General features: G+C 50.4%; 1 protein-coding gene across 1 annotated transcript; it reads right to left on the reverse strand.

Annotated features, from left to right (window-relative positions):
• On the reverse strand, positions 1–27,964 carry FAM155B (family with sequence similarity 155 member B). Its single transcript, XM_032474905.1, has 3 exons — positions 26,140–27,964; positions 3,303–3,474; positions 1–2,896 (listed from the first exon to the last, which is right to left on the reverse strand). The coding sequence occupies exons 1-3, from the start codon at positions 26,998–27,000 to the stop codon at positions 2,511–2,513; spliced, it is 1,419 nt and encodes a 472-aa protein (XP_032330796.1). The 5' UTR covers positions 27,001–27,964; the 3' UTR covers positions 1–2,510.
• Positions 27,965–27,980: the final 16 nt, after the last annotated feature.

Genomic DNA, 27,980 nt, shown 5'->3' on the forward strand with positions numbered 1-27,980 from the left:
TTATTATCAAGTCTTAACATTTATTTCTTTATGGGGTTAAACAAGAGCAGAGAGGTCTCTGCCCCACAATGCAACAGAAAGCAGTACACATACAGAGACTCTCACCGAAACACGGAGGCGGGGGAAGGGCAACAACTGAATTGTAGCCAGGTGAGGGAGGAAGGGACGGGCGACTACTAGGAATCCAGCTTGGAGACTCAGTCATAGGAACTAGTGCAAGAAAGTCCTACTTATGAAGCACAGTGTAGAAAATGGCATAAGAAAGCTGCCCAGCTTTGCTGCCTGTGACAGAGGGCAGGGGCAGCTGGAGTGGTGGTGGATGATCTGGGTGGTAGGGTGGAGGACAGTCAAATGACTTCGAGGTGGAGTGAGGTGCCCCTTTCCCCTGCCACTGGGCAAGGCCCTGGGCTGGTCTGAGCCAGGGGTCTCCTGGGCACTTGGTGAGTGGGAAGAGGGGATGGGAGTCTCCAAGGGTCCATTCCCTGGGGCCTGCAGGTCCCCCTTTACTTCCCAGTCCCTTTTCCCCTCCTGAGGATGCAGGAGTTAGAAGGCAGTACCTAGGGTCTCTCACATCTACATAAGCATCTCTGGAAAGGAGCCAGCACCTCTTCCCCTCCCCAGCTGAAAAGAGCACTCTAGGGATGGGGTATGTGGCTAGGCCTGAAATGCTGAAGGCCAAACAGGGAGTCTGTGGGCAGGGCACAGGGGCGAGGGGAGGGGTACACACTGAGAGAAAGAACACTGGCAGGGAAGGACTCCCCAGTCTCACAAAGCCTATGTGGGGACCCAGCTGAGTTCCTTGGATGATTCCCTCTCTACTAGGGAGGTCTCCCATGTATCCCCCACCACCAGCCAATTCCAGCTGCCCCGTCCCCTTCCCCCTCTCCCTCTCGCTTTGCCTAAATGCAACTCCAGGCCCACCCCTCCCCTTAACTCACTGGCACCACATCCTAGAACACAGGCCCTTTCTGGCACTGAAAGCCCGTTGGCCTGTCCTGGCAACGGCTCCCTTTCTTGTCTGCTCCTATGGGCCTGCAGATATCCCAGGAGATCAGCACAAGGTTAGTGGACCCCCCGAAAGGGCTCTCTGTGCCTCCTTTCTCATCCAGCCCTCTAGCCTGACGAGAGACTGACATGACAAGTCTCTCAGCCAAGGGACAACAGACAGCACATTGTCTTTATTCAGCGGGTCCTCTTGTCAGTTTCTGGACTCTCTCCAGCAAGGGGCAGGAGTGGCTGGGTTAGGGGACCTGCTACAGGGTGAGGAGCAGTCTGGTGGTTCCACAGTTGGGATAGCAACCCATGGGGTTAGGGATCAGAAGGGATGAATACTCTTTGGTAGGCTGGGGGCAGGGACAGGCTGGGGATCAGGGAGGCTCATCTCTGGAAAGCCCTGGGGCAAGGCCACCAGGATTTCCTTCATGGAGGCCTGGGCTAGGGCAAGATAGGGGAGTCTGGGGACCCAGGCCAGGCCTGACCCACTTGGGCTTAAGTCCCTCCTCCCCATGGAGATCAGAAATGGAAACGTCTTTGGCCCCAAGGCCAAGATCTCCAGGGCAAGAGCGGCCCTTGGGAGTATGTGCACCTTCTGGAAAATATGGCCCTTCAGACAGCGGCAGTCTGACCACATGCCCTCAGCCTTCTGTTTCAAGGCCCAAGAGCCCAGTCTCTGTGCTCTTTCCTCAGAGGGCTCCTTAGGCTACCCTTTCTGATTTGGGGAGCTATCCTTGAGCCTGCCTCGACACGGATCATCTGCCTCCCCAAAGCCAAGTGGCAACAGCCCATTCAGCCATCTCTCTAAGCCCTCGGCCCACCTCTTTCCTCTCCTCTCCCTCTTCCCTGTCTCCACTCTCTCTCACCATTCGTTCTGCACCCTATTCCTAGATCTCATTGCCTAGGGTAGTGGGGCACAGCTTAAAACTGGGGCTCCGACCTAGCTGCAACTGTGTACACCTTGTGTCCCAGCCTGGCCCCTCCCTGTGGAGGCCCCATGTGGGACAAGGCCTGCTGGAGCGGGAAGGAGGGCCACTGCATCGTCTGCCGTTGCCTGTAGGGGTACGGGCAGGAGGGAATTAAGGATCGTGGCAACAAAAGGAATGCGGAGGGGGGAAAGAGCTTCTCCCCTCTGTGCCCCCCAACATTCCCTACAGGGCCAAGGCTGGGTGAGCAGCCTCCTTCCCTGGGGTCAGGACTCTCAGTGGGGGTGGGCATTTCCAGCCCCCACCCCCACCTTTTTTTGGCTAAGCCCCACAGATGGGGGCCTGAGAGGGGGCCCCTGCTGCTCCTGCCTTTTTCTCCCGGATGAGTTTTGCAGCTCCCTGAGGCCCTGTGGCGGTTCTGTGGGAGCTGCTTTTGGGGTGGGGGTTGGTTGGGGGTGATGCGTGGTCCCCCATTTCCCCCATCCCCAACCTGGTCCTACACCTCCCATGGGAGGAGCCCCTCCCCCTCCCCCTGGGAGGGCCTGGAGCTGATGTTGGTGTGTGGTGGAGGTCTGATCTCCAACCTTGCTGTCACTCTTCCCGAGTGAGGCCCTCATCTAGGGCAGGCAGTGCCTCCAGCCCCGGTCCCCCACCACCCTGGCTGCTGGAGAAGGACACCATGGTATGGAGGAGCATGAGAACAAGGACATAGAGCCGGATCCTGCTGGGGCCGAGGCGGGAGCCCCCAGAGACCGGCAGCAGGGAGGGCTTGTGGCTGATGTGGCCTGGGGGGTCGTGTCGGGGGTGGTAGTGGTGGTACTGTTGGTGGTAGTGGTGGAAATAAGAGTGGTGGAATTGCTGGTGGTGGGTTTTGGGGGCTTCAGACTCCTTGAACTTCTTCTTCTCCGACTCACAGGAGACCCACTGCACGTCACAACACTTGGTTTCCGGCCGCTTGGGCGAAGTGTCCAGCAACCCTGTCAATGGATAAGGAAGGTGGGGGTGGGGTGCTCAAGGCGCTGCCGGCTATGCCTTTCCGAGAGAGATCTTCAAAGCTGGGGCTGCTCGGGTCACCCTGCCCAAGACTCTTGAGTCTGCCCCCTAGCACCTTCCCTTTCTGGACAGGGACCAAGGACCCCAGACAGTTTCTCGGGGATTACTCCCTGGCCAGGCATGTTCTGGTTGGAGACGGCCACTCTGTTCTTTACCCCATTCCACTTAGCACTGTCCCAACATGGGGGCCTCATTACCTGCTCCTCCAGCCACCAACCTTCTCCTGACCTGACTTCCCTGTTGTCCTCCTTGCTCCTACACCCCCCAACCTGGTGCCTGCCCTGCTCCCCGCCCCCAGCTTCTCCCTCCTCCCCAATGCCCTGCCTTTACCTGTACAGATAAAGCCAGGGAGCCCTCCATACACCATTTCCTCATTGTCAGGGAGTATAAAGGGGCACCGGGTCTGCACCTCCAGGCAGTATTGCTTGCAGGGCACCCAGCGCTGGCATTCCTGCTGGGTCACGCTGAAGTATTCTGAGCACAGCCAGGCCTTGTAGACAGCCTGTGGGGAGAGGAAAGAGCGTCAGCCCAGGCGCCAGCCCCTTCCCAGCTCGGAGAAAAGGGATGAAGAGGGGTCCACCTGTACTCTATTGGGGGAGGGTGCAGTGTGCTCACCAACCCAACACCAGGATCCAGGGTGTGGAGAAGAAGAAGGGTTTGGGACAAGACCATTACCTCCTACCCTAAGTTCTCTAATCTCATCTCCAGAACTCCTGAGTCCCCCAGTTTGTAGTCATTCAAGATTTGTTCATTGGTTCATTGGTAAAATTACAAAATTACTCTTATGTCAAAGCTGGAAGACCATCTCATCCAACCGTACCATTTTATAGTTGGCCCCAAGAGATGTCCTGACTTGTCTGAGGTCACCTGTATTGAGGTAAATTTCAGTTATGTTCAGTTCAGCAAACATCCCTTTTGGCTGATGGCATTCAGTTTCCAAATTCAGGAAGGAGATGGAGAGAATAATCTTTGTTCTACCTCATTAGGGTGCTGTGTGGATCAAATAATATGACACATCTGAAAATGTTTTGCTAGCTCTCAAGTGCAATACACATATAAGGGGTTATGTTTAATAAAAAATGGGAATCTGCCTTACCAAGCACCACAGGTGCCTTCAAGCTCTACTTAGTCCATGTTCTGTCCAGTTGGCTTCTGTCCTGGAGTGGAGCAGAAACCACATTTCGTTTGTAAACTCCTTCACTGGTATACTTCTCTTGTCTAGGCCACTCCTACCAGGCACTGTGTCTTAGCTAAGAAATGGTCCCTGCTCTATACTCTTTGGCTATCATCAAGACTAGAGTTTCTCAACAGCAACACAACTGACACTGGATTGGATGATTCTTTGTAGTGGGTGCTGTCCTGTGCATTGTAGAATATTGAGCAGCATCCCTTGCCTCTATCCAGTAGTTGCCAGTCACATCCTCCCCAACCCCACTGTGACAACCAAAAAAATGTCTTTGGCCATTGCCAAATGTCCCTGGGGGAGGGGCAAAATCACCTCCCATTGAGAGCCACTGATGTAGCTCCTTGCTACTGAGAATGTAGACCTGGACTGGCAGCATCTTCATCACCTAGGAGCTCGTGAGAAATGCAGCATCCCAGCCCCCGCCCTAGACCTGCCAAGTTACACCTGCATTTTAACAAGCTTCCCAGGCAACTTTCACACGTGGGGATAGAGCCCTGCCCACATCTAGTGCTCATAGCTTCTGGGGTACCTTCCCATAGTGGCTCCTTAGAGCAATGGTTCTCAGACTTCATTGTGCCCCAGAATTCCCTTGGGACACTTGTTAAATATGCAGACGACATCCTCAAAATTCAGCTTCAAGAGGGTTGAGGTGGACTCAGGAATCATTTTGAACAAGGGTCCAAGTCATTCTGCTGCCAGAGGCCTTTCAACCACACTCTGAGCAGTGTGCTCAGAGCTTCTTTAAGCATTTACACTAAAATCCAAGGAACTCCACCAGGAACATGGACTTTGGCAAAGCAAGGGCAGGGGGGTGGTGATGGGTGGTGGTGGGTTGTGATGAAAATCAACCCCCTGAGGAACAGAGCTTTGATATCTCACTGGCATCTCAAACTTAGCATGCTGTAAATCTTAAAATTCAGTTCTTGGTTTTTGTACTCCAAATCTGCCTGCACCACACCTTGACCACTTCAGTTAAGTGCCACAATTCTCCACCTGGGTATTCAAGCCAGAAACCTAAGTGTTAGCATTCCTTTCTCTCTCTGCCTGCATCTCTGCACACAGTCCATCAGCAAGGCGTGATTTGTCCCTTCACTTTCACAACTCTGTGCAGGCCATGGTCATCTGTCACCTGGACAACATTCTCCTATGAGGCCTCTCCGCCTCCACTCTTGTTCTTTCCAATCCACTGTTTCCACAGGAGTAAGAGTGATCTCAAAATGACATCTAACTCTGTTCTTCCCTTGCTTCAAACCCTTAAATGCATTGAAAATAAAACCCAAACTTTCGACCCCAGACTTCAACCCCCTGCATAACTTGGCCCCTGTCTGTCTCTCCAACCTCATTTTCTACCTCTCCCTTCAAGCTCATCCTGCTCCACACAGAGGTTTTCTTTCTTTTCCTTGAACCTGTCCTACTTCTTTTCACCTTGGGGCCTTGGCACATGCTGTTCTCTCAGCCTGGAATGCTCTTCCCCTCACTTTTGGGCTGGTTGGGTCCTTCTCAACTTTGAAGCCTCAGTTCAAATGCTACATCCTCAGAAAGGTCTCCCTGGCCACTTGAGCTAGAGCATGCCGCCTTCATTATTCTTCTTCTTAACTATTTCTTCACCAAAAATATGACTTTGTCTGCATCCTTCTTTTGTTTTTCTGTCCACCTCACTAAAATGCATGAAAGCAGATGTGGGTCTGTCTCACTGACCACTGTTTACTCAGTACAATGTATGTTAAAAGAAAAAAGTCTGTTGATTGCAGGAACCAGAGGAGTAAAAGAGGACATGCCCCTATTCTCAGAGAAATTCCAGTTTCATGGATAGACAGATCTAACTTGAAACTATGGCACATAATCTATACTATAGGAGAAGTTAAACCCTTGGCCATTGGAGGGAAGCAAACAGAAAAGCGGGGAAAGATTTCAGTGAGGGGATAACAGTCGAGTTGAGGCTCAAATTAGGATTTTAGATGGGGTGGGCAGAGATGAGACAAAAGGGCATTCCAGGCTGAGGCAACAGCTTAACCAAAGGTATGGAGATGAGTGTGTGCATGGTGCGCTAAAAGAACAGAGAATGGTTTTGTATGAATGAAGTGCAAAGGGTACCAATCTTCTGTGGATGGAGGTTTAAGTGATTTCCAGGTTTTTGCTATTATAAACAATGCTTTGGTGGACAGCTCTGTACACACCTCTTGCACACTTGTGTTAAATTTTATGTATATAAAGTTCGAAGTGAAATTATTGGGATAAAAGTTGCATGCAAAAGAGTGAGAATGGAGTGAAAGGAGTGGGGAGAGGACCAAGTGAAGGTAAAAGGCAGGGGAAGAAGGAGCTGGAGGGATAGGAGAGGGCCTCATGGGTTGGAGAGAGTGGCAGTGGGGTCTGGGAGCACAAGGGAGGAGGGTAGTCAGAAAGAAAGGGTAAGAAAGAGTAGGGAGTTAGAGGATAAAAAATGGTGGTAATAGTGGGGGTAGGGAAAAAAAGCAGGGTTGAGGAGGAAGCAGGGGAATAAGACACAGAGGGTGTGAGGGAGGTAAAGAGGTGCAGTGAAGGTGAGAGAAGACAAAGGGTAAGAAAGAATAGGAGGATAAGAGGGTGGGGGCATGAGAGATGTAAGAGGGGCTGTGAAGAGGATAGGTCACAAAGAGGGAGTAAGAAAGATGAGGGTTTATAACCTATAATGAAAAGAGTATGAAAAAGAATGTGGGGGAGCGTATAGCTCAGTGGTAGAGCACATGCTTAGCATACACGAGGTCCTGGGTTCAAGCCCCAGTACCTCCACTAAAACAAACAAACAAACAAATAAACAAAACCTTATTACCCCCTAAAAAACACACAAAAAATTTTAATTCAAAAAAGAAAAAACACATATACGTATAGCTGAATCATCATGCTGTACACCAGAAATTAATACAACACTGTATATTGACCATACTTCAATTTAAAAAATGTTTAAATTAAAAAAGATGAGGATTTATAACCTTAATGAAAAAGAATATATATATATATATATGTATAACTGAATCACTATGCTGTACACCAGAAACTAACATAGTATTGTAAATCAATTCTACTTCAATAAAAAAAAATTAAAAATAAAAAAAAGAAAGATGAAGGTTTAAGAGTGAGCAGGGGAATAAAGGTGGGTGAGGAAGGTGGGAGCAGAGGAAAGCAGGGGTAAGAAAGGATAAGTGAGCAGAAGTATGGGAGGAGAAAGAAAGAAAAGTGAGGCAGGAAACAAAAGGAAATCCTTAGCGCTAAAAGCCCCAGTATCTCAGAGACCTCCTTCCATCTTGTGGGCCCCAAAGTGCCAAGAGGAGTCTCTGTCCACATCCTCTGCCCCAACCTCTGCATCCTGGACCCAGGTTGAGCCTCAACCCTTGGCCTGGACTGTGTGGAATAGCCTACTCCTCCACTGCTGGGGTTCTGAGGCCCCTGTGGGATCCTCCCTGGGCTCTTCTAGTTCAATATTTCCGCTTCCAGCTGAAGAGGCTGCACTAGGGGTCCAGCCCTTCTCCCAGGCAACTGCAATGAGCCTAATAACAAGCTCTGATGGCTGAGGGCTCCCTTCCTCTGCTCTGGGAAAGAGGGAGGGAGTTGAGAGAGGCAGGGCGAGGAGAGGGGGGCCTGACAGTGTGAGTGGGACCTTTCTCCTTAATTAGGTGACCGTCTCTCAAGCCCCACACCCCCAACCAGAGTCACCATGGCAACGAGTAGGTGAGCAGATTGCGTGAGGAGGACACCAGGCCTGTGGGTGGCGAGGCAGGAACAGGCCAGGAGCTAATGAGGGGAATGGAGGAAGAAGAATGACACAAGGCTGAGAGGTAATCCAGTTCCTCAGCCCCACAGATGGCCAGCTGAGGCCATTTCTGGCCCATGTGCTTCAGAGGTGGCCCAGCGTCCTTCTTGGGTAAAAAATCTGGCTCTCAATGCTACCACCTGGGCCACAAGCCTGCCTTAGTCGCTGCAGCCATCTTCCTTGGATGGGCGTAAGTCGTGGGCCCTGTCACATCAGTTAAGACTTGGGCAGTCAAAGGGAGCCTGGGCATTCATCATCAAAGGTGTGAAAGAGCCAGGAGAGCCCAGGTTGGGAGTACTGAGGGGCTGGCTGCAGGTCAGGCAGGTGGGGTGAAGAAAGAGATGTCTCTAAATCAGACAACAGTCAGTTGGGACACCCTTGGAGATCTTTTGCTCTAGTTTCTCAATTCTGGCTGCATATGAGAATCACTCAGAGAGTCTTTTTTAAAGGCTCCTGCCTGGCTCACATCACATGCCAGACCAAGTCCATCAGAATCCTTGTGGGTGGGGCCCAGACCTCTGTGGAGTTTTCCAAAACACCTCAGGTAATTTTAATACGCAGAGAACTTCACCCTACTGCATTTTACAGATGAGGAAATGGGGGCCCAGAAAAGGGGGAAAGACTTGACTACCATCAAATAAAATAGCAGCCAAGTGAGGAACCCAGTTTCTCTACTCCAGCCCCAGGGTTCTTCCTATTGGACCATCCTACCAGTGACTGGGAATTCCAAACTCAGGGGGTGTGACCCAGGGGCGAGGGTACAGGAGGAGAGCTGAAGAGAGCCAGGCCTGCTCTGGGCTTTAAGGCTCTTCCAACTCCAGCCCTGGCAGAAGAGACTGCTTCATTATGCCCTGTCAGGGACCCTCAACGTAGTGGCAGATGATGGGTAGGGTGGGAAGCCTTGACCTGGCAGTGCCCTCCTTTCCCTACAGAACCCTCTTTCCCACCTCCAGCAGGCCACCGCTGGGCTCAATCAAGTTCTGGCTGCTACAGCTGAGTTGCTATGGGAACTGGGAGGGGAAGGAAGCAGCGAGTAACTAGAGGGAACACCAATTAACCCAAAAAGGAAGCTGAGAAGGCTATCCCACCCCTCCCCCTGGCTGGGCTGCTAAACCACTCTTGAAAGGGGAGCCAGTAAGATGAGGGGGATCCCCACCCATCCTGGGTGCTGCAGCTGCCAGTTTAGGGAGAAGTGCGGGGAACTAGAGAGCCTGACCTTTCTGCTCCCTGGTTTGCAGCCCTGGCCAGGGCATTCCTGTCCCTATGCTCCTCTGGGGAGAAGCACCTGACTTCTCCTGACCCCCCAGGGTGCTGCCTGAATGCACATGAGCGCGTGTATACACACACAGCTCAGAGCCAAGACTCGGGCTGGAGGGTTTGGAAAGAGGAGGCCATCCTGGACTCCTTGGTCTGGGGGCTGGAAAACCCTCCAGAAAGGAGAGCTTCAGTTCTTGCCAACCAGGAAATCGGCAGTTTCCTTCTTGCATTCTGACTTGCATCCCTCCCTAGGGCCTGTTTCCCCATCCAAAGCCTCCCTGCAGACCTTCTCTTCATGGCTGCTTGTTTTCCTAATGCACCCCTGGGACACTTGGCCAGGAGCTGCAGCTGCAGAGACTGTGGAGGCAGAGCAGGAATCTGCGCTTGGCTGGGGGATAAAACCCACTGTCCACAGCACACAAGTAACCACTCTGCCCCTAGATTTTTACTTAGGGGGAAACTGAAGCCCAGAAAAGGGGATTGGGTTAGTTGAGTCAGAGGCACACAAGACATCAGCTATAAAGCCAGGATTCGAGGGAGGTACCCTGCCGACCAATCCAATGTCTCTTTGCATGGCAGCCATACACACCTAGCATCATGTGAGGGACATCCTTGGGCAGGTCTGAAAAGAGCCACGCACTCCTATTCCTGCTTCTGGCTTTCAAAGAATTGGAGCAGAACAGGGTAAGGTCAAAGTCAATCTCTCCAACCCAGGGGAAGGAGGTCATAGACATAACTCTGGGAGTAGTTCCTTGGGATTGGCAGAGTCAGACTGGGATTAGAGGCATTACAGGGTAAATCCAGGTGGATCAGATGGCTTTACTTAAGTTGGCTGTAAAAATAAGCAACAGCTCTCCTGCTGCTGCTGATAATGAGCATCCATGAGTCAAAGCACCCTGGCCTGGCCTGGAGGAAAGGTAGGGGAGATGACTGGAGAGGTGAGAAGAACCTAGGGCCAGTGCAGACCCAGAGAGTCCAATCATCTCTAAGCCTCTTAGGCTACCTGCTCCAAGGCCCATGGCAGGGCGGGCCTGGCCTGGCCAGTGGTGGCTTGGTTAGTGGAGAAGTGGTGTCCCTGGTGCAGGAGCAGCTCTTAAGGAGCCTAAAGGATCCATATTAATCAGGTGAGCAGAGGAGGCAGGCTCATGACCACTCCAGAATGGAAGCTACGGTGAGAATCGTAACTCCACCTCTTTATCTGCTGTTGGAATTTCCACTCCAAAATTACTGTCAAGAGTGATCCAGTTACTGACAGTAAACCTCTTATCACAGGGCGCTCACTATGTCCTAGGGCAGCCTGTATCTTCAGATAACTCTAGTAGTTAAAGAAGTTATTTCTTCTTTTGAGCTGAGATAATGCCTCTCTGCGACATTCCTCATGGCTCCTACTAGCTCTTCTGGGGCCCAAAACTTCCTGTCCCCATGCCAGCACTGCAGGAGGTATTTGTAAACCTCCTTGGATTGGGTCAGGTCTTCCCAAGCATTTTTTTTCATGCAATGATCACTTTCTGAACATCTTCAAGTGCCTAGTCCTGTGCTGGGGATCTACAGATGATATAGATAAGGAAGACAGGATTGCTATCTTTAAGGAGCAGGAGGTGAATTAAGGATTGTGAATTAAGGATTCACAACCTTGTGAATCAATCATTAGAAGTCACTGTGGTAAGTAGTATGTACTTGGTACAGTGATTGCATAAAGGGAGGAGGGATCAACTGTGTTTTGAGGGCTGAAGCACAGGAAAATATCTCTAGGTGGGAGAGGCTGGAGTTGGGGCTGGGAGAAAATGAGTATAAATTCACTAGGTGGGATAGGGCAGGAATAAGGGCACTGAAGGCAAAGGAATAAGCAGGTAGAAAGGCCTGGAGGTGTGAAATAGTGCCGAATTCAGTCACTGGACGTAGTTTAGCACAGTTAGAGGGTACAAAGGGCACCATGATGGGAGATGAGGCAGTAGAGGAAGGCCATGCCCATTTTATGATATGTTCTGAATGCTGAGGAAGAGCCAGGCTTCATCCTACAGGCAATGGACAGCTCTTGATGAGTTTTAAAGAATTGCTTCTTAAAAGATTGCTTATCACCTCTGTGACAAAATTTTCAGACTTATGTTCTGAAAGTGTGGATGATGGAGCATAGGTATCAAGATTGGAGGTAGGGAGACCAGTTAGGATACGACTGTAACAATCTGAGTGAGAAACGATGGGGATCTCAGCTAAGGCGGTAGGAGCAGATTTAAGCAATGGAAAGGACGGGATGGATATGAGAAGAGATGTCAAAAAGGGCAGAATCAACAGGATAACTTATGGATATGGGGAATGATGGAGAGGGAGGTGTCCAGGATGACTACTAGGTTTCTGGCTTGGGTAGCAGGGTGAATAGTAGTATCATTCATTAAAGAAGGGAAACCAGGAGGAGGACTAGATTTGGGGGTGAAGATAAATTCAGGTTTTCGTCATGTTAACTTTTAAGTATAGGTCAACATAGACTAGATAGAAATGTCAAGGAGGCCATTGGACATAATGGCCTGAGCTCAGAAGGAGGGTCTGGGCTATAGATAAAGGTTTGGGAGTCATCAAGGGTTAAGGAGTTAATCATTAGGAACAGAGTAGGACTATACTTTCCCATATCCTTTGAAATATCCTCAGGCATGGCCATAGGACTTCCTTTGGCCAATGAAATGTGAATTGAAGTGATAGGATTGCTTCTGGGGAGAAGCTTTAAGAGCTGGTGTATGATTTGTCACATTCTCTTCCCTCTGTTGCTGACTGTGGAAGCAGTGTTGAAATGGACCTTTTACTGGCCTGATATGGTGACTATCCATGAACTCCCTGCTGACCTGTTTTGGACAGGTATTGTGAGTAAGAAATAACTGTTGCATTAAGCCTCTGATATTTGGGGGTCGTTTGTGTAAACTAGCTTGCTCTGACTGATAAAGTGATAGTGGAAGCCAAGGAAGTGGATGAGACTGCCGAGAGAGAACACAGAGAGAAAAGGACCAACAGTGGATCCCTGAAAAACACTAACATTTAAGGGGTAAGTGGAAGAAGGGAATCTGACAAAGATGGAGGAGCAGTTTGAGAGTTTGGAGAAGGAACAGGAGAATGTCATTCTATAAATTAGGGGAGGAGAGTTTCAAAGAATAAGGAGTGGTCAGCAGATAAGGACATGCCAGCAGTCTCATCACAGTGAGAGCAGTTTCAGCAGGGCAGTGGGGGCAGAAACCAAACTGTAAGCAATTTAAAAGGGAATATGAAGGAAGAAAGATGGATGACTATGTGTAGACTACTCTTCCAAGAAGCCAAGTGTTCACAGTTTTTTTCAACTATTTTATGGGATGTGGTTACCAGTTCTTTGTTCTATCCTGGTTGTTCATATTCAGATTAAGTTCCTACATTTCTATGTCCCTTGCAACTGAATGCAACCCCCAGACAGAGTTTATCAACACAGAGTCAAGCAGAAGTATCAGCTCTCTTGTCCTAGAAGCTGTTTCTGTTAATGCAGCCTAAGACCACATTTGTTCTCTGGGAGACTGTATTGTATTCTTCTGATAATTCAGTGGAGATTGAGAGGGGAAGTTCTGCCTGGAATGTGGGGTCAAAGACACAGCCTAGATCAAAGTCCCTGGAAGGAGCTCTAGCCTTCTGCTGAGATATCTCCATGAACTAAACATCCTTGAGACCGTAGGCTCCCTGAAGACAGGGATTGTATCTTACTTATCTGCGTTATTTCCCTAAGGATTTCATATTGAGCTGGGAATACAGAAGAGATGCTTGCTAAACACTTAAAATCCAAGCACTTGAAAGCCAAGCCTCCAGCAACTAGCCCAGACTGAAGCAAAATGGAGAGCTCCAAGAAAAAGGTATAAGTAATGGGTTATGTAATGAGTTGCATAAGTTTTACAGCTTTGATGGAGAAATTAGGGCTGCATTAGCAAAAAAGTTATAGAAAACTAAGCAAATAGGGAAAAAAGAGGCAATTATTAACTCCAGGAAAACAAGTTGGCCAAGAAAGAAAATGTAATCACACTATTCTACATGACTCAGCTGTGAACAATATTTATAATTCTAATAATGTAAATATGGAATACTGTTAAAACCAGAAATTGTCATATGACAATATTAGATATAGGGGAGGGGAAGTATGTGTGCTCATACAGTGTTGCTGGTAGTAAGAAAGCCAAATCCCCCTCCAATAGAATAAAAAGTCAATAGATATTTAAAACAGAAAAAAATCAAGAAATAACAGGATTGGCATACCATTTAGAGATGTGAAGGTAAATATCAGAACAAGAAACAACTAGAGGTTTGGAATTATTTGACTGAAGAGTGAGGCTCAGGGTTGTAGCAGAGGGCTTCTGTTTTAATTATAAGCATTGAGATATACATTTATCATTTTAAAATGTTACATTATAAATAATTTAAAAAATGGATACAAGCTACAAGGATATATACATATGGGATAGATACATATATACATATGCATATATGTATATATGTGTGTATTTTTGCACATGTGTGTATACATACAAAAATATTTAAAATAGAAAAGTCAAGAAATAGCAGTGTTGGCACACCATTAAAAATGTGAAGATATTCACCAACAGATGACTAGATAAAGACGTGGTATGTATATACAATGGAATACTACTCAGCCATAAAAAAGAATAGAATAATGCCATTTGCAGTAACATGGATGGACCTGGAGATTGTCATACTAAGTGATGTAAGCCAGAAAGAGAAAGAAAAATGCCATATGATATTGCTTATATGTGGAATCTAAGAAAAAGGACACAGATAAACTTATCTACAAAACAGAAACAGACTCACAGACATAGAAAACAAACTTATGGTTACCAGTGGGGGAAGGGAGTGGGAAGGGATAAATTGGGAATTCAAAATCTGCACCTCTTGGGGAGTGACAGAAATGTTTGCTGTCTTGATTGTGGTAGTGGTTTCATAGGTGTATACATCTATCAAAATTCATCAAATTGTATTTCTGAAATACGTACAGTTTACTGTACAGGAATCATACCACAATAAAGGTGTTTAAAAAATTGAGATAAAAAATGTGAAGATAAATATCTGAAGAAAAAGCTAAGGGAGTTTCAAGCGTTTAACTCTGAAGAGTGTATATATGTAGCTTATTTATCTTTTAAAATTATGAATACATGTTGCTTTGATAAAATAAAATAAAAGTGTTAAACTGATATGCAGCCATGAACCTCAAAAACAACAAAAGACTTGAATTGACCAGCCTTGCCACAAACCCCCAGGCCCTGCACCGCCTAGTTGTGGATCACCTACTCCATCACCACTGTCTTGGCCATGAGCTTGAGCCAGATAAGCTTAACAAACAGGCCAATGGAATTAATGAGTAGTCTTATAACCAAAGGGAACCAACCAATATGAGAGGAGGGGAACTTTGGAGGGTTCGGTGCCCAATGGCTATGCAGGCCACCAAAGGAATGGCGCCAGTGTGACAGTGACAATCATAGCTTCCTTTGAGCAGGTCACAAACGTGTGCAGCATAAAATCCCACTGCTCCCTCCAAAGGCATGCCTGTCTTCCACACACCACTAGTTCTGGGCCAAGGTCCAGGCAGAAATCTCCAGCTTTCTGTGATACCAGCACCCTCTCCCTACCTTACCTCCTTCCTCCAATCTCAGTGCCTTATTAAACAGATGAGAGGCTAGGGAGAACAGAGACCTAATAAAAAAGACCTGTCAGTTAGTTGTGCTTGGTCTCATAGGATGAGGTAAATCACAGCTTTAGAGTCCTTCCATCTCTGCCTCTTCCCTCCCTTACCCAAGCATATCTTCGTGCTTTCACTCACTAGAATCTCTCGAGTTGCCTTTTGGCTCCTAACCTTCCACCCCCATGCCAGACACTTCACCTCCTGCTCCCAAAGTACCTTTCCCTTCTCCTAAGGGAAAATGTTGCCAATCTCAATTGAGTATTCAGCAGTCATTTAGATTAAGCACCTCTAATTCAGGTAAGAATAATAATAGCTACCATTTATTAAGTGCTTACTATACGCCAAGCTCTGTTCTAAGCAACTGACATTTATCAACTCATTGAATCCTCACAACCACCCCCTGAGGTGAAGACATATTTACAGGTAAGGACCAGAAGGACCAGAGTTTAAAGAGCTCGTCCAAGGCCACACAGCCAATAATAATAAGGGTGGCTACCATTTCTTGAGCACTTTCCAGCTCACAGGCACTGTGTCCTTTTGAGATTAGCATCTTGTATGTCATTTAAGCCTATGATGACCTTGTTCCTTAGTTTTGAATTCAAAGAAAGTGAGGTTCCAAGAGAGATGAAGGAATATGTTCAAGGTCTCAAAAACTGTTTTATGAGGACAGAAATTCAAACTGGAATTTGAAGCCAGGTTACCTGGACTTCAGTGCCCAAGTTCTTGTACACCACATTGCCGCTCGGATGGCCCCTTCATTTGTATCACCATTGAAGTAGTTAGCTTGTTACTCAAATAACTCTTTTTTGATGGACTTTCCGGTCAAGATGGGGAGAGATTTCTAGGACTGGATGGGAGAGTGATTTTCTAAAATCAGTGTATTCAGCCCATTCCTTATATGAGTAAGGTTTTCTTTATAAGGAGCTATAGGGGGAAGAACATTTGGGTACTAGGGGCTACAAATGCCCATTTCCATTCCCCCATCAAAGCACTCCCTTTCTTCTTTCCTCTAAATACACGTGCACACATGCATGTGCATGTGTGCAAACACACACACACTCTGAGTGTGTTGAAAAGAGGCAACTGTTCCTGCTATAATCTTTGTCAACTGGTGAAGGGAAGGCAGCTCTTTCCTTGTAGAAAGATTTTCTTGCCTTTGGGCATGAGTTCTCCTGTCCCAGGTCTTGTCATTTAGGGGCTTCTGGAACCGCCTTGACCTAGAAGACTCCAATACCAGAGTCTGTCCTTTCAAAAAGGTTTCAGGGCAGTTACACACTCTACCTAATTGCTCCTTCTCCCCAGCTCATATCATAAATGTTCATTGCAAAGCCTTTGCTCCAGTTGGATGGAGAATTAGCCAGAGCTGGGTTCAGATTCTGGCTCTGCCACTAACTGGCTGTGTGAACTGGGACAAGTCATCTGGAAGGAGGTAGGGGCACAGTCACTAATTTGCTATGTGACTGTAAGCCAAGTGCTCTCCCTCTCTGGGTCTCAATTTGGATCCAAGAAAATGGTCCCTAGGGAGGTAGCATATATGGGGAGAAGACAGGGTCAAACATCTTTAATCTCAAATAGTCCTGTGGTCAAATCTCAGGTCTGCTCTTATCCGTTATGAAACCTCAAGCAAGTTACTTAAATTCCCTGATCTCCACTTGCCTCATCTGCAAAATGGAGATAATAAAAACACCTATCCCTAACCTTTCTGTAAATGATGTTCACAAAGCAACTAGCACAAAGCTTTACCTATCATATAATTACACTGGCACAGAATGGATGGTACCATTGCCTTCTGGCAATCAAATCCCTGGATGTGACCTGGATTCAAATCCCAGTGCCAAGTCTTATTAGCTGGATGACCTTGAGCTAGTTACTTAACCTCTCTGAGCCTGTCTTTCCCTATGTAAATGGGGACCAATATATATGCACTTCACAAGACAGATGTAAGAATTAAGTGAGATAAAGTATATTAAAAGATGCCTGGGATAGTTTCTTTCTTTCCCATTCCCTCTTTTCAGCTCTAAGATTCCAATAATAAATGGAAAAAAAAAACTGCCACAAATGTAATAAGAAAAAAATCATTAATACATAAAAACAACTATGTACAAAGTCAATAATAAAAACACAAGACATGAACAGACGATTCACAAAACAGGCAATACAAATGGCCCACAAACAAGAAAAATAAATGTCTGATCTAAGGAACACAAATTAAAAACCAATGCTATTACCATTTTTTCAGCTCCAAATTCGTAAAGTTTTAAAAAATATACTCAATCCTGGACAAGGGTGGTAAATTCGTCTCACACTTTTGGTGAGGGTACTTAAACTAGAGTCATCCTTCTAGAAAGAGATTGGTAAGAAAGAAATTTGTATGTCAAAAGCCTTAAAAAGGTTAATACTCTGATTCTGTAAGACTAGTCCCAAATGTTCATCCTGCAGAATGAATGTATATGCTTCCATTTGTATGTAAAACAAGGGAAAGAAAAAGTCGTTTTGTGTGCAAATGTTTCTGTAATCTGAGAGAGAGAGGTGGAAGGATACACACCCAATTTTTAATATCAATGACCTCAGGATTGAGTGGGGAGGGGGTGGGCGGATTATTAAATGTTTCTTTATAAACCTCTCTGTATTGTTAGATTTGGTACAACGAGGGTACATTATTTTGTGATTTAAGAAACTCAGCCAAGTAGAGAAATCAGAAAAAAAAAAATGACTGAGATAGCATTTATCAGAAAAAAGGAATCATAGGTCTGACAAAAGATTTATGAACAGAAATATTCATTACAGTGTTATTTATAATAGTGCAAGTTGAAAGTAAAGTAAATATCTAACAGTAGGGGACTAGTTAAATAAACTGCACTATATTCACGGGAGGGAATATTGTATACTCATCAAGAATGATGTTTGCAAATATTTAATTACATGGAAAGATACTCAGTATGACTTTAGCAATAAATTAAAAAGAGCGAGGTGGAAAACTATATGATTTTAACTATGTAAAAATATACAGTCACATCTATTAGGATGGCTATTATAAAAAAAAAAACCTGGAAAAGAGTTAAGTGTTGATGAGCATTTGGAGAAACTAGAAGCCTGTGCATTGCTCATAACAATGTAAAATGATGCAGCATTATAGAGAACAGTATGGAGGTTCCTCAAAAAGTTGAATGTAGAATTACCATGTGATCTAGCAAGTCCACATCTGGGTGTATATACCCAAAAGACTTGAAAGCAGGCATTCAGACAGATACTTGTATACCAATGTTCGTAACAACATTAGTCACAATAGCCAAAATGTGGAAGGAAATGAAAACATAGGTCCACACAAAAACTTGTCCATGAATGTTCATAGCAGCTTTATTCATAAATACCCAAAGGGGGAAACAACCCAGATGTCCCTAGAGATGAATGAATTTTTAAAAATGTGCTATGTCCAGACAATGGAATGTTATTCAACCATAAAAGGGATGAAGTACTGATACACACTACAAGCTGGATGAACTTTGAAAAACATTATGTTAAATGAAATAAGCCAGACACAAAAGGACAAACAGTGTATGATTCCACTTATAAGAATTACTTAGAATGATCAAATTCATAGAGATGGGAAGTAGGATAGAGGTTAAGAGGGGCTGGGGGGGAGGGAGGAATGGAGAGTTACTGTTTAATGGGTAAAGAGTTTAGGAGAAACTTTTTAGAAATGGGTAATGAAGATGGTTGTGCAATGTTGCAAATATACTTAATGCCACTGAATTGTACCATTTTTATGGTTAAAATGGTAAATTTGATGTTATATATATTTTACCGCAATAAAAAACCATGCTATAAGAAGACATATTAGGAGGAGATACACAATAACATTGAGCATTCTTCCTGTTATACCTCTGTTTTCCAAAATTTCTCAAAGACTTTTTTTCTCAGCAATTGGAACAAAGGTATTTTTTAAAGGATTCCAAGTCTATAACAGTTCAGAGGGATTAACTTGGTTGGCAGTTTTAGCTGAGTTCAACCCTAATCGGATATGCTCACCTCTCACAGATCAGCCAGGTAGGTAGCCATGCTATCTGCTGAAGACCAAATACAAAGATAGGAAACAATAGTAACACCATGTGCTCCTTCTCCAGGCAGGACTTGGTGAGTTGGCACTTCCTTCTACCTCCAAGAGAAGCCTAGCCATCCCAGGCCAGGGCTCACCAAAATCCTGGCATGGGAACAGGGTGTCCAAAGTCCATACCAGGCCTCAGCAGGCTCTGGGGTGACCAGGTCCCACTGTTTCCCCTCCCAGCACTCTCAGTAGGTACTGGATGGGGCTCAGGCATGCACTAGGCCTGCCTAGGGGATCAACTTCCCTCCTGCCCTGGTTTATCCTCCCTGCAGATTGGGGCTGACACTATCACAGATACCTTCCCTCCAGGCAATAGGAGCCCAGTCCCTCTCTTCTCTTTGGCAGAGCCTGTAGAAAAAGAAGGCAGCAATCCTCTGTCACTATCCCAAGAGGATACTGGTGATTGTCAATGGGGCTCAAGGACAAGAGACTGGGGTACTGAACAAAGAGGATGTTGGTGGGTCCCCATTTTGGATCTGAGCCACTCCTGGGGGCCCCTACAAGTTGCCAGTAGGCACTGCTGGACCTCCCTTGTGGTCACTCAGCTTCTCACCCCAGCCTCTCAGGAGCCAGCTGAGCATCACCTCTGACAGCTGGGGGAGTTTATTAAGATGTTTCTTTATACACGTGTGCCCTGGGGAAAAAACAGAAAGACCTGGGTTTGTGTCTCGGTCCTCCCACCTTTTAGCTCTGTGGCCTGGGTGGATCACTTTCCTCACTGAACCTCAGTGGTCGCATTCATAAAAAGGGGATAACGATAGTCCCTGCCTGTTAGGATGACTGTCAGGACTAAATGAGTTCACAGATGCATAGAAAGCCCCTGGCATCTGCCAGGCACTTGAAAGCTTGCATTTTTCTTTTCCCCTTTCCCTTTCTTCTTTGGTGCCAGGCTGCCTTCGCCTTCTGGCCCAGAGACTTGTGGCTCAGGTTCCAGTTCTTTTCTCCAGAATCTATTCAAGCAGGAGCTTTGGCCCTGGCAGCCCCTGTCACTCCGTGCTAACTCCTTCCTTCCTCAGGGCCAGCGGCAGCATGCCTAGTGCCCTTGCTCTCCCCTCTAAGCACCTGCCTGGCTTGAGGTGTCAAAAATTCAGGCTTTCCTGAACCCCTTCTCACGTTCAGGGAGAAAAGTCCAGCACAGCCTCACCTGCACACACCCTGGTCTGTGCGCCTGTAACCGCGGGAACACAATATACCTATTCCCCAGAGACCTCCTGGGTCAGCATCGGAGGACGGTGCTTCTGAAGGTCCATGTTTGTTTAGAACCCTCAGAAGCGGCCCCTGGCTTTCCAGCCAACACTTGCAGCTGGAATCCACACGTGGCTGAGACGTGACTGGGAGGGGGCAGATCTGATGCCCAGTATGCCTAGGCAAACAGCACCAGAGAGTGGGAACACAACAAGACTACCCTGAGGGAGAAGTTTTTCTAGGGCAAATTCCCACCCTCAAGCCTGAGGTGTCATCCTCCATCTGCACCCACACACTGAAGGCAGGGTGTGCCCTTCCCCTGAGGTGCCGACGCCCAGGGAGGAGACTGAAGTGCATCCTCTTGTGCTTGTGATACGTTCAGAGATCCCTGACCCTCCTTTAAACTTGGCCCCACCCCATGTCTTCCCTTGCCTCGCCCTCACCTCCACTGGGTTCAGCAGACTCTTCTAGTCAGACCATGAGACTGGGTGGGAGGCTGCTGGGCTCCCTTCCTCCACCTAACTCCCCCTGCCCCCACCTTCAGGAGATACCAGTTTATCCTTCCTGGAGGTTCCCGTTGCTATGGTGACTATAGTAGTCAGGCACCAGCCTGTGGGAAGGATGGGAAGTCGCCATGAAGAAGATTGTGTATGTGTGAGTGTGTGTATGTGTGCACACACACACGTCCACCCTAAGTGGGGAGGAGAGATGGGAGGAAGAAAAAAATGAGCAGAGAGGGAGAGGGGCAGGGAGGGATAAAGGGGACAGGAGAAGAGGGGACCAGAAGATGAAAGTGGAGCAGGAAGAGGGATGGGGAAAAGGAAGGTGAAGTGTGAGTGGGGTAAGAAGGATGTGAGGGGCAAGACAGCATGGAGGTGACAAGGCAAGAGATGCAGTGTTGGGGTGGGGGAGTTAGAAGGATGAGGTAAGGACATGGGGTTGAGGTTGGGCAAGTGGGAGATAGAGGTGAGAGATGAGGGGAGTGGGGTAGGATGGGAGACAGGAAAAGACTGGCCATTAGAAGGAAGCAGGTGGAGGTGACTACAGGGAGAAGTAGGGGTTGGAGTGTAAGGACTGGGTAAGGATTAGGGAGTGAGATGTGGGTATGGTCTGGGAAGGGTCTAGGGTGATATAGTAAAAGACTAGGAAGGCTGTGAGGTCACTGGTATGTGGATTGGGGTGTTGCGTGTGGGTCAAAATTTGGGAGGAATATGGGGATTGGGAGTGGGGGTGGGTCAGGATGGGGGTGGGGGTGTCTGGAGAGGGGTGGGCAGCGTGAGACCACTTTCCCACTCCCACGTTTCATCCACTATATGCTTGTCCGAGCTCCACATGTTGCCTCTTCTCTGTCCCAGGCCCTTCCCAGAAGCCCCACACTCACGTAGGTGGGCAATGGGCTTCTGTGGATCGGGCGGCCTCTTCTCAGGGGCGGCTTTGCCATGGTTCCCAGGAGGCAGCTTCTTGACTGTATCCCCCTTCCTCCACCCCCAAACTCGGACCAGAGCACCCTCTCTGCCCGTAAGAAGCCTGGGTCAGGGAGGCTGACTGTGGGGCACTGCTCCTGGACTGCCAGCTGGATTGACAGTAGGGACCGCATGCCGACCTGGGGCTCCTGCCCTTTGCCCAGTGCCCTGAACTTCCTGCTCACAGCACCAGCATTAGCTTGGGAGCCCTGCTTGGCAGGAAAGCTGTGGCAGGTGGGAGGAGAGAGGAAGGCAGCGAGGCAGAAACAGCTGCCAGCCAGAGTGGAGGAAGAGCAGGGCCCCAGCAGGTCTGGGTAGAAGGCGAGTGCTGGCTCTGTCAGTCCCCTCCCCTGTGTGTGGGTGTCAGGCCTCCTTCCCTAGCCCTTCCCTTCTAATGCTTTTGTTTGGGGAGCAGGCTCTGCTCATGGGCCTCAACTCAGAGCTGCTAGAGACCTCAGAGGTCGGCTGGTCCCACTTGCCCTATAATCAGGAGTCAGAGTCATCTCCATAGCATTTCCTCCAGGGGTCTGCCTGAATCAGGCCAGACCCTTCCCCTGGGAGTAGGAACTCATCTCCTCTTAAGGCCCTCTGTTTCCTCTTTGGAAGGAAACAACTGTTAACTAAGCAACTCTGATATGCCAGGCCTAGGGACTGTGTAGACTTCTCATTAATAATGAGCTAGTAGGGCCATTCTGATGAATTAGTTCCATTTTACAGATGAGAAAAGTGAGGCTGAGGGAGCTGAAGTCCCTAGCTCAAGGTCACTCAGGTAATAAATCAAAGAGCTGGGTTTGAACCCGGGACTTTCTAACAACGAAGTCCCTCTGGGGCTAAGCAGCAGAACATGCCTCTCCTTTCACTCCCTGACAACTCTTCTGAAGTCTGAAGTCACAGACCACATCCTCCTGAGTCTCCTGTTCTCCAGGTGAAACAGCTTCTTCGACTCTGTCCAGGAGAACTTGGGTTCTAGCCTCCTCCTAACCTGCTCAGTGTGAGACTCAGAACCAAACACACGATCTACCCAGTGGGTGTGGGCTAGTCCAGAAGAGAACAGAACTAGCATATCCCTCCTTGGCACTAACCTTTAGTGATGCGGCCTTATGGCTGGTGAGAGGGCTGAGAAATGGCCTTCTCTTGGGCTTCTATCCCCTCTTGGATCAGAGCTATGAGAGAAGGGGCCAGGGTTTGGTCCCCATCTTCACTAAATTCACCTGAATTTAGAGTTGGGAACTGGCAGAGATGGAGGGAGAGGTGATCAAAACCAGGCAGGGCCTGGTGGGGCTGGGAGATGGAGCGGGTTGGGGGAGTGAGCTAGTGGTCCAGTAGTGGTAGGCAGGTCAGGAGGGCCAAGCAAGGGCTTTTGGTGGGGTATGCGTGAGGGAGGTAAGGGAGGGGTGGAGCATGGCCCCACAGGTTGGGAGAGGCCAGAGTGGGGATGGGCATCGGCCTGCCTAAGTTATCGCCCTGCTGTGCGAGAGGAAGTCAGTCACACATTAAGGAAATGTCGCAGCTGGTACTAAATTGGGAGGTGTCACAGGCAGCAGTGAGGACAGGTATGATGTGTGGGGCCTTGTGTGGTCCAAAACAGGGGCAGATATTGCAAAAGGAGAGAACAGGGTTTCTAGAGCTGCCCAGGAAAGATCGAGCCAAAACAGTCAGGACAGGACCCCCAGGGATGGGGGGCACCTGGTCCGGAAGCAGGGGCTCCGGGTCTGGTTTCCAGCGGCGGAGGAAGCCTCCTCACCCTGACCTGGGGCTGCGGGCCCTCAGCCCAAGAGAAGCTTTGAAGATGGGGCATTATCTCCCAGGGATCCCATCTGGGGCAGGGGCTGGACAGGAGGGCCTGGAGCTTGGGGGGAAGGCTCAGGCATCTGCAGAAAAGGCCTGGGATAGAGGAGGGGTGCTGGGGTGAAGAGAGAGGGGCTGCAGGAAGGAGGGAAACAGGGCTGTCATTTCCCTCAGTGCCCAGAATATAGCCGGAATAGAGAGGCCTGGGGGTGTAGGCCTCGGTGGAGGGGGAGTGCACTGGGGAGGGTGGGAAAGACAGGAAGAAAGCTGTAGAGCTGGCACTGCCCTTCTCCTGGCACAGCAGGCAGCAAGAGAGCAGGCAGAGTTCACTGGAGAGGGAGAGAGAGCGCAGGAGTGCGACAGCCACAAGGAGACAAAGGCGAGGAGGGAGGGCACCAGCCATCAGGAACCTGATGAGAGGCCACGGCAAAAGCATGGGCTTAGCACCCATGCCATGTGGGTCAGAGGCCTGGCGCTTCTGCTCAAGTGACCTTTGGGCAAACTGCTTGCGCCCCTGCACCTCAGTTTCCCCATCTGTAAAATGGGGATAACAGTGCTGGTATTATCAGCCTCCCTGGGCAAGCATGATCTCAAAATATATGTGAGAGAGACTGAAAACCCTAAGCACTACATCTATGTCAGGTGTTGTTATTGCAAACTACTCTCAGCTACCTCTTCCCACTTCAGTCTCATGAAAGACTTGGGATATGGGCAGAGCAAGGATTATTATCCTTGTTTTACAAATGAGGTAACAAAAGCCTTGAGAAGTGAAGTGACATGCCCAAGGTCACACTACTAACAAGTGGTAGAGATGATAAGGCATCCTGAATCCAAGAGATCGGTTGTCTTCCTCCTACATCAGACTGCTTGGCAAAAATAATCAACATGAGGGATTATTGTTTAGCGTGAGGTCAGACAGAGCTCAAAGCCAACTATAACCTGGAGAAAACCCCATGGGAAAGTTGTGGTGTGGTCTCTCATTCATCCTGGCGACTGTGGGGAAAAAAAAAAAAAGCCGGGCCATGGGGTTGGAGGAAAGGCCACAAAAGACAGACATCTTTTTCTGTCTGCAAGTGGACCACGTCCCTCTGCTCATGCTGTGTTTGTATCTGTGGCTGACATTAAGAGTGTGTGTCTCTATTTCTATATGACAAAATGTGTCCTTTCTCATGTGACAGCACTTCTGCCTGTGTGTCTCTGACATCCTGGGGAGATGTGCATGTGTATGACACCGTGTCTGCTTCTGTGGCACTGTCTAGGGGTGTGACGACCTCTCTGTATCTCTGTGTGACTTTGCCCAGGGTGGTGGTGGTGCTGTTTGGCAGTATGTGTGTGTCTATCTGTCTGTACACCTTTAAGAAGTGGAATATCTCATTTGGTAGTGTGAGTGAGGCAGTGAGTCAGCTGAGGCTGAGGGAGGCGGGAGGGAGACTGCTAGGTTACGAGAACAGGAAAAAGGAGAACAAGAAAGTGAAGTCAGGATCAAGGAGCTACCCCTTTCCTCCCCAATCCCCTGCCCAAATCCCTAAGGAGCCTACCAAGAGAGTGGAATCCTGCAGAAGTCCACAGGGGTCGAGTTGGATGGAAAGGGGGGCACCTTCTGCCCCTCCCCAAAGCCTCAGAGGGAGACAAGCTAGGCTAGGAGGCAACTGTTTCCCTCTCCAGTTCTCAGACCCCAGCTCAAGGATGGGTGAGGCCAGCACCTGACCTGGTCTCCTCTTCACTTGACCCTTTGACCTTGCTGTTCTTTCCTCTCAGAGGCAGGGTACCTGGCCAGGCTGATCCAATAGGGCAGGAGCACCGCATCCCAAATGCTTACACCCTCCACACATCTACTGTCAAAGAGTGACCCTGCTGAGGGTCAAGAGGTTTCTCAACACTCCACTCTGCCCTAGGCAGGCCCATTCTGCAGCAGCCTCGCCTCTCCTCTGAATGCCCGTTCCCAGCAGCCAGAAAGCCAGCTTTCCCTCCATTGCCACCCCGGGGCACTGGGAAGGTGCTAGGAAGGCACTGGGACTTTGGTAATACACCAGCCTTTGGTGGCCCTCCCGAAAGCTGCTGTGCCCTGTTCCCAGCCCCTTCTCTTGTCAGGGGAGAGGAGCTGGCAGGTTCCCTCCTTGGGAGAAAACAGGCACCCCAAGGCGCCACCTGCCTCGGTTCTGACCTCAGGCTCATATAAGGTCTGGCTACTTCAGGTCATATAAGGTCAATGGCGTGCTGTACCCCGCCACCAGGAGTGTCCACTGGCAGGGGCTAATGGGTGATGAGGGTTAAGCCACCCGCCCCACCCCCCACCGACCTTCGGCCTTTCTGCTGCACCAGCCAGTCCCAGGACTTTCCATTCCAGCTCAGGAAGGAGAGGGGCACCGCTGGCTGAGGATGGGGGCTGGGCGAGCCAGAGCCTCTTTCCATCCCTTTTCCTGCTAGGGGCCCCGGGACCCCTCCCTCCTCATGTGGGAGCGTGGCGCCAGGAAGCACCAGTCCTACAGCGCCCAAACCCAGAATTAATATAAGTTGGCCAGGTGGTCACCTGACCTTAATCCCTGAGGCCCCTTCTCTGGGGAGGGGCCCAAGGTAGCTGAGAACAGTGGGGGTGATGGGGAGTGGTGGGGTGGGCAGAGGGGGAAACCTTTTTTCTCCCGGTCCCACGGCCACCGTTCCCGCCGCCGACGCAGCCGCTGTGGCCGCGGACGCCAGTCCCTACCTTACAGCCTTTCGTGCAGGACCGGATTGAGTACTCTTCTGCCTGTAAGTATTTATGTAGCACGAGGTCGAACTCGTCATATTTTTCCTGAGCATGTCGGTCGAGCCGCTGATACGCCTCGATACAGTTGCTACACACCTCCCAGGCCCCGGAGCCCGGGCTAGCCACCACGGCCAGCAGGTCCCCCAGCAGCGTGTCCAGGCTGCAGTCCAGGCTGTCGGGGCGGTCCATGCCCAGCAGCAAGTCCCAGACTGTGTAGGTGTCGCAAAAGGAAAGAGTGAAGTTCCGAAAGTGGCCTTTGAGCAAGTTTTTTTTGGCGGAGGGGAACTCGGCCGGGGCACGGATAGGGGCGCCGGGGGGCCGCAGAGGGGGCGCCGGTGTGGTTGGTTCGAAAAGTCTCTGCAAAGATTGCAATTTGGTGCAAGCTGCGTCCAGCCCTGTGGGTTCTGGGACGCCGCCGCAGTCCGACCCGGGACCAGCGGCGGGGGCGGCTTTGGTCAGGTTGCTGTATCGCGGGCCGCAGGTGCCCGGGGGCGCGCTGGGCTGGCCGGGCGGCGGCGGCGGCAGGGGCAGCACCGCGCGAGGAGGCGCCGGCTGCCGCTCCCGGCCGGCCCCCCAGGGCGGCCGCATAGCGCTGCTCAGCTCCCTGGCCCGGGGCCGGGCCCCCGCGCACAGCCACAGATGGTCAGCGAGCAGCACGGTGAAGAAGAGCAGGGACGCCAGGGACAGTCGCCATCGCTGCGCCCGCTCGGAGTCGGCGCAAGGTTTGTCGCTCGGCCTGGGAGCCCAGCAGCAGCAGCAGCAGCAGATAGTCAGCGCGGCGGCGTCTTTCCCGGGCCACATCCAAGCGCCCCTGAACATATTTCAGGGAGGGAGCAGACAGGCGCGAGGCCGGACGGCCGTCTCCGGCGGGCGGGCGGGCGAGCGAGCGGGCTGCGCGCCGCTCCGCGCTCCTCGGCGCCGTCCAGGCTCTACCTCGGGGGCTGCATGGCGAGGCAGGCCGGCCGGCCCGGGGCCCCGCTCAGGCCGGAGTGGCGGGGCGCTCTCGCGCCGTCCCCGCGCCCCTCCCGCGCTCCCTCGCTCGCCGCCCGGGCGCGGCCGCCCGGCCCGCTAGGCGCTGCCCGGCGTCCCGGCGGGGGGCGGTGCGGGGCACTGGGGCGGTGGCGGCTGCGGCGGCAACGCCGCACTCCTCATAGTGTCGGGCCCCTCAGCTGCCCTGGGCTCCGCGCCACTTCACTCTGTGCCGGCGGCCGCCCGGCTCGCACTCCGTTCCGGCCGTCTCGGCTCGGCGCAGCTCTGCGCCCCTCAGCGCCGCCGTGCGGGCCCGGCCGCCGCGATCCGCTCCGCTTGCTTGCTCGCCCCGCGCCGCTCCGCTCCTCTCCCGCCCGCCGGTCCGCCCGCCCGCCGGCCGCCCGCTCCGCGCCGCTCCCTGCCTCGCTCGCGCCCTCCTAGGCCCGCCGGCCGGCAGCTGCCCGGCCCTTCGGGCTTCGCTCGCGCTCTGGCCGTTCGCTGGGGCCGGTCCCGGGCCAGCTCCGCTCCCGCTCCGCGCCCGCCGCTCCCGGAGTTCCGGCTCGGGCGGGCCACCTGGCTCCCGGCGGCGCCACAGGCGCCGGACGCCGACGCGGGGCTTTACTTAGTGCGCTTCTCGCTTCCGCCTCGCGTTCGCACCGCTGTGGCGGCCGCCGAGCGGCACGGCCCCGTGGCTCCCGCTGGCCATGCCCCCTCAGTCTGTCGCCATCTTCCGCTGTGCGGAGAACACCTTGAGAGCCCGTGTGCGAGTGTGTTTGGGGGGGAGCGGGGCGGAGAAAAAGGCACGAAGAGGAGGAGGGAGCGGGACCGGG

This window comes from Camelus ferus, chromosome X, assembly GCF_009834535.1.
Source record: "Camelus ferus isolate YT-003-E chromosome X, BCGSAC_Cfer_1.0, whole genome shotgun sequence".
NCBI classification, from domain to species: Eukaryota; Metazoa; Chordata; class Mammalia; order Artiodactyla; family Camelidae; genus Camelus; species Camelus ferus.

Excerpts from the sequence above, each read along its gene's own strand:
- FAM155B (XM_032474905.1), bottom strand. The coding sequence starts at position 27,000 with ATGTTCAGGGGCGCTTGGATGTGGCCCGGGAAAGACGCCGCCGCGCTG. Across the intron at positions 3,475-26,139 it reads CCTGCACGAAAGGCTGTAAG|GCTGTCTACAAGGCCTGGCT; the intron begins GTAGGGACTGGC and ends CTCTCCCCACAG. Across the intron at positions 2,897-3,302 it reads CCCTGGCTTTATCTGTACAG|GGTTGCTGGACACTTCGCCC; the intron begins GTAAAGGCAGGG and ends ATCCATTGACAG.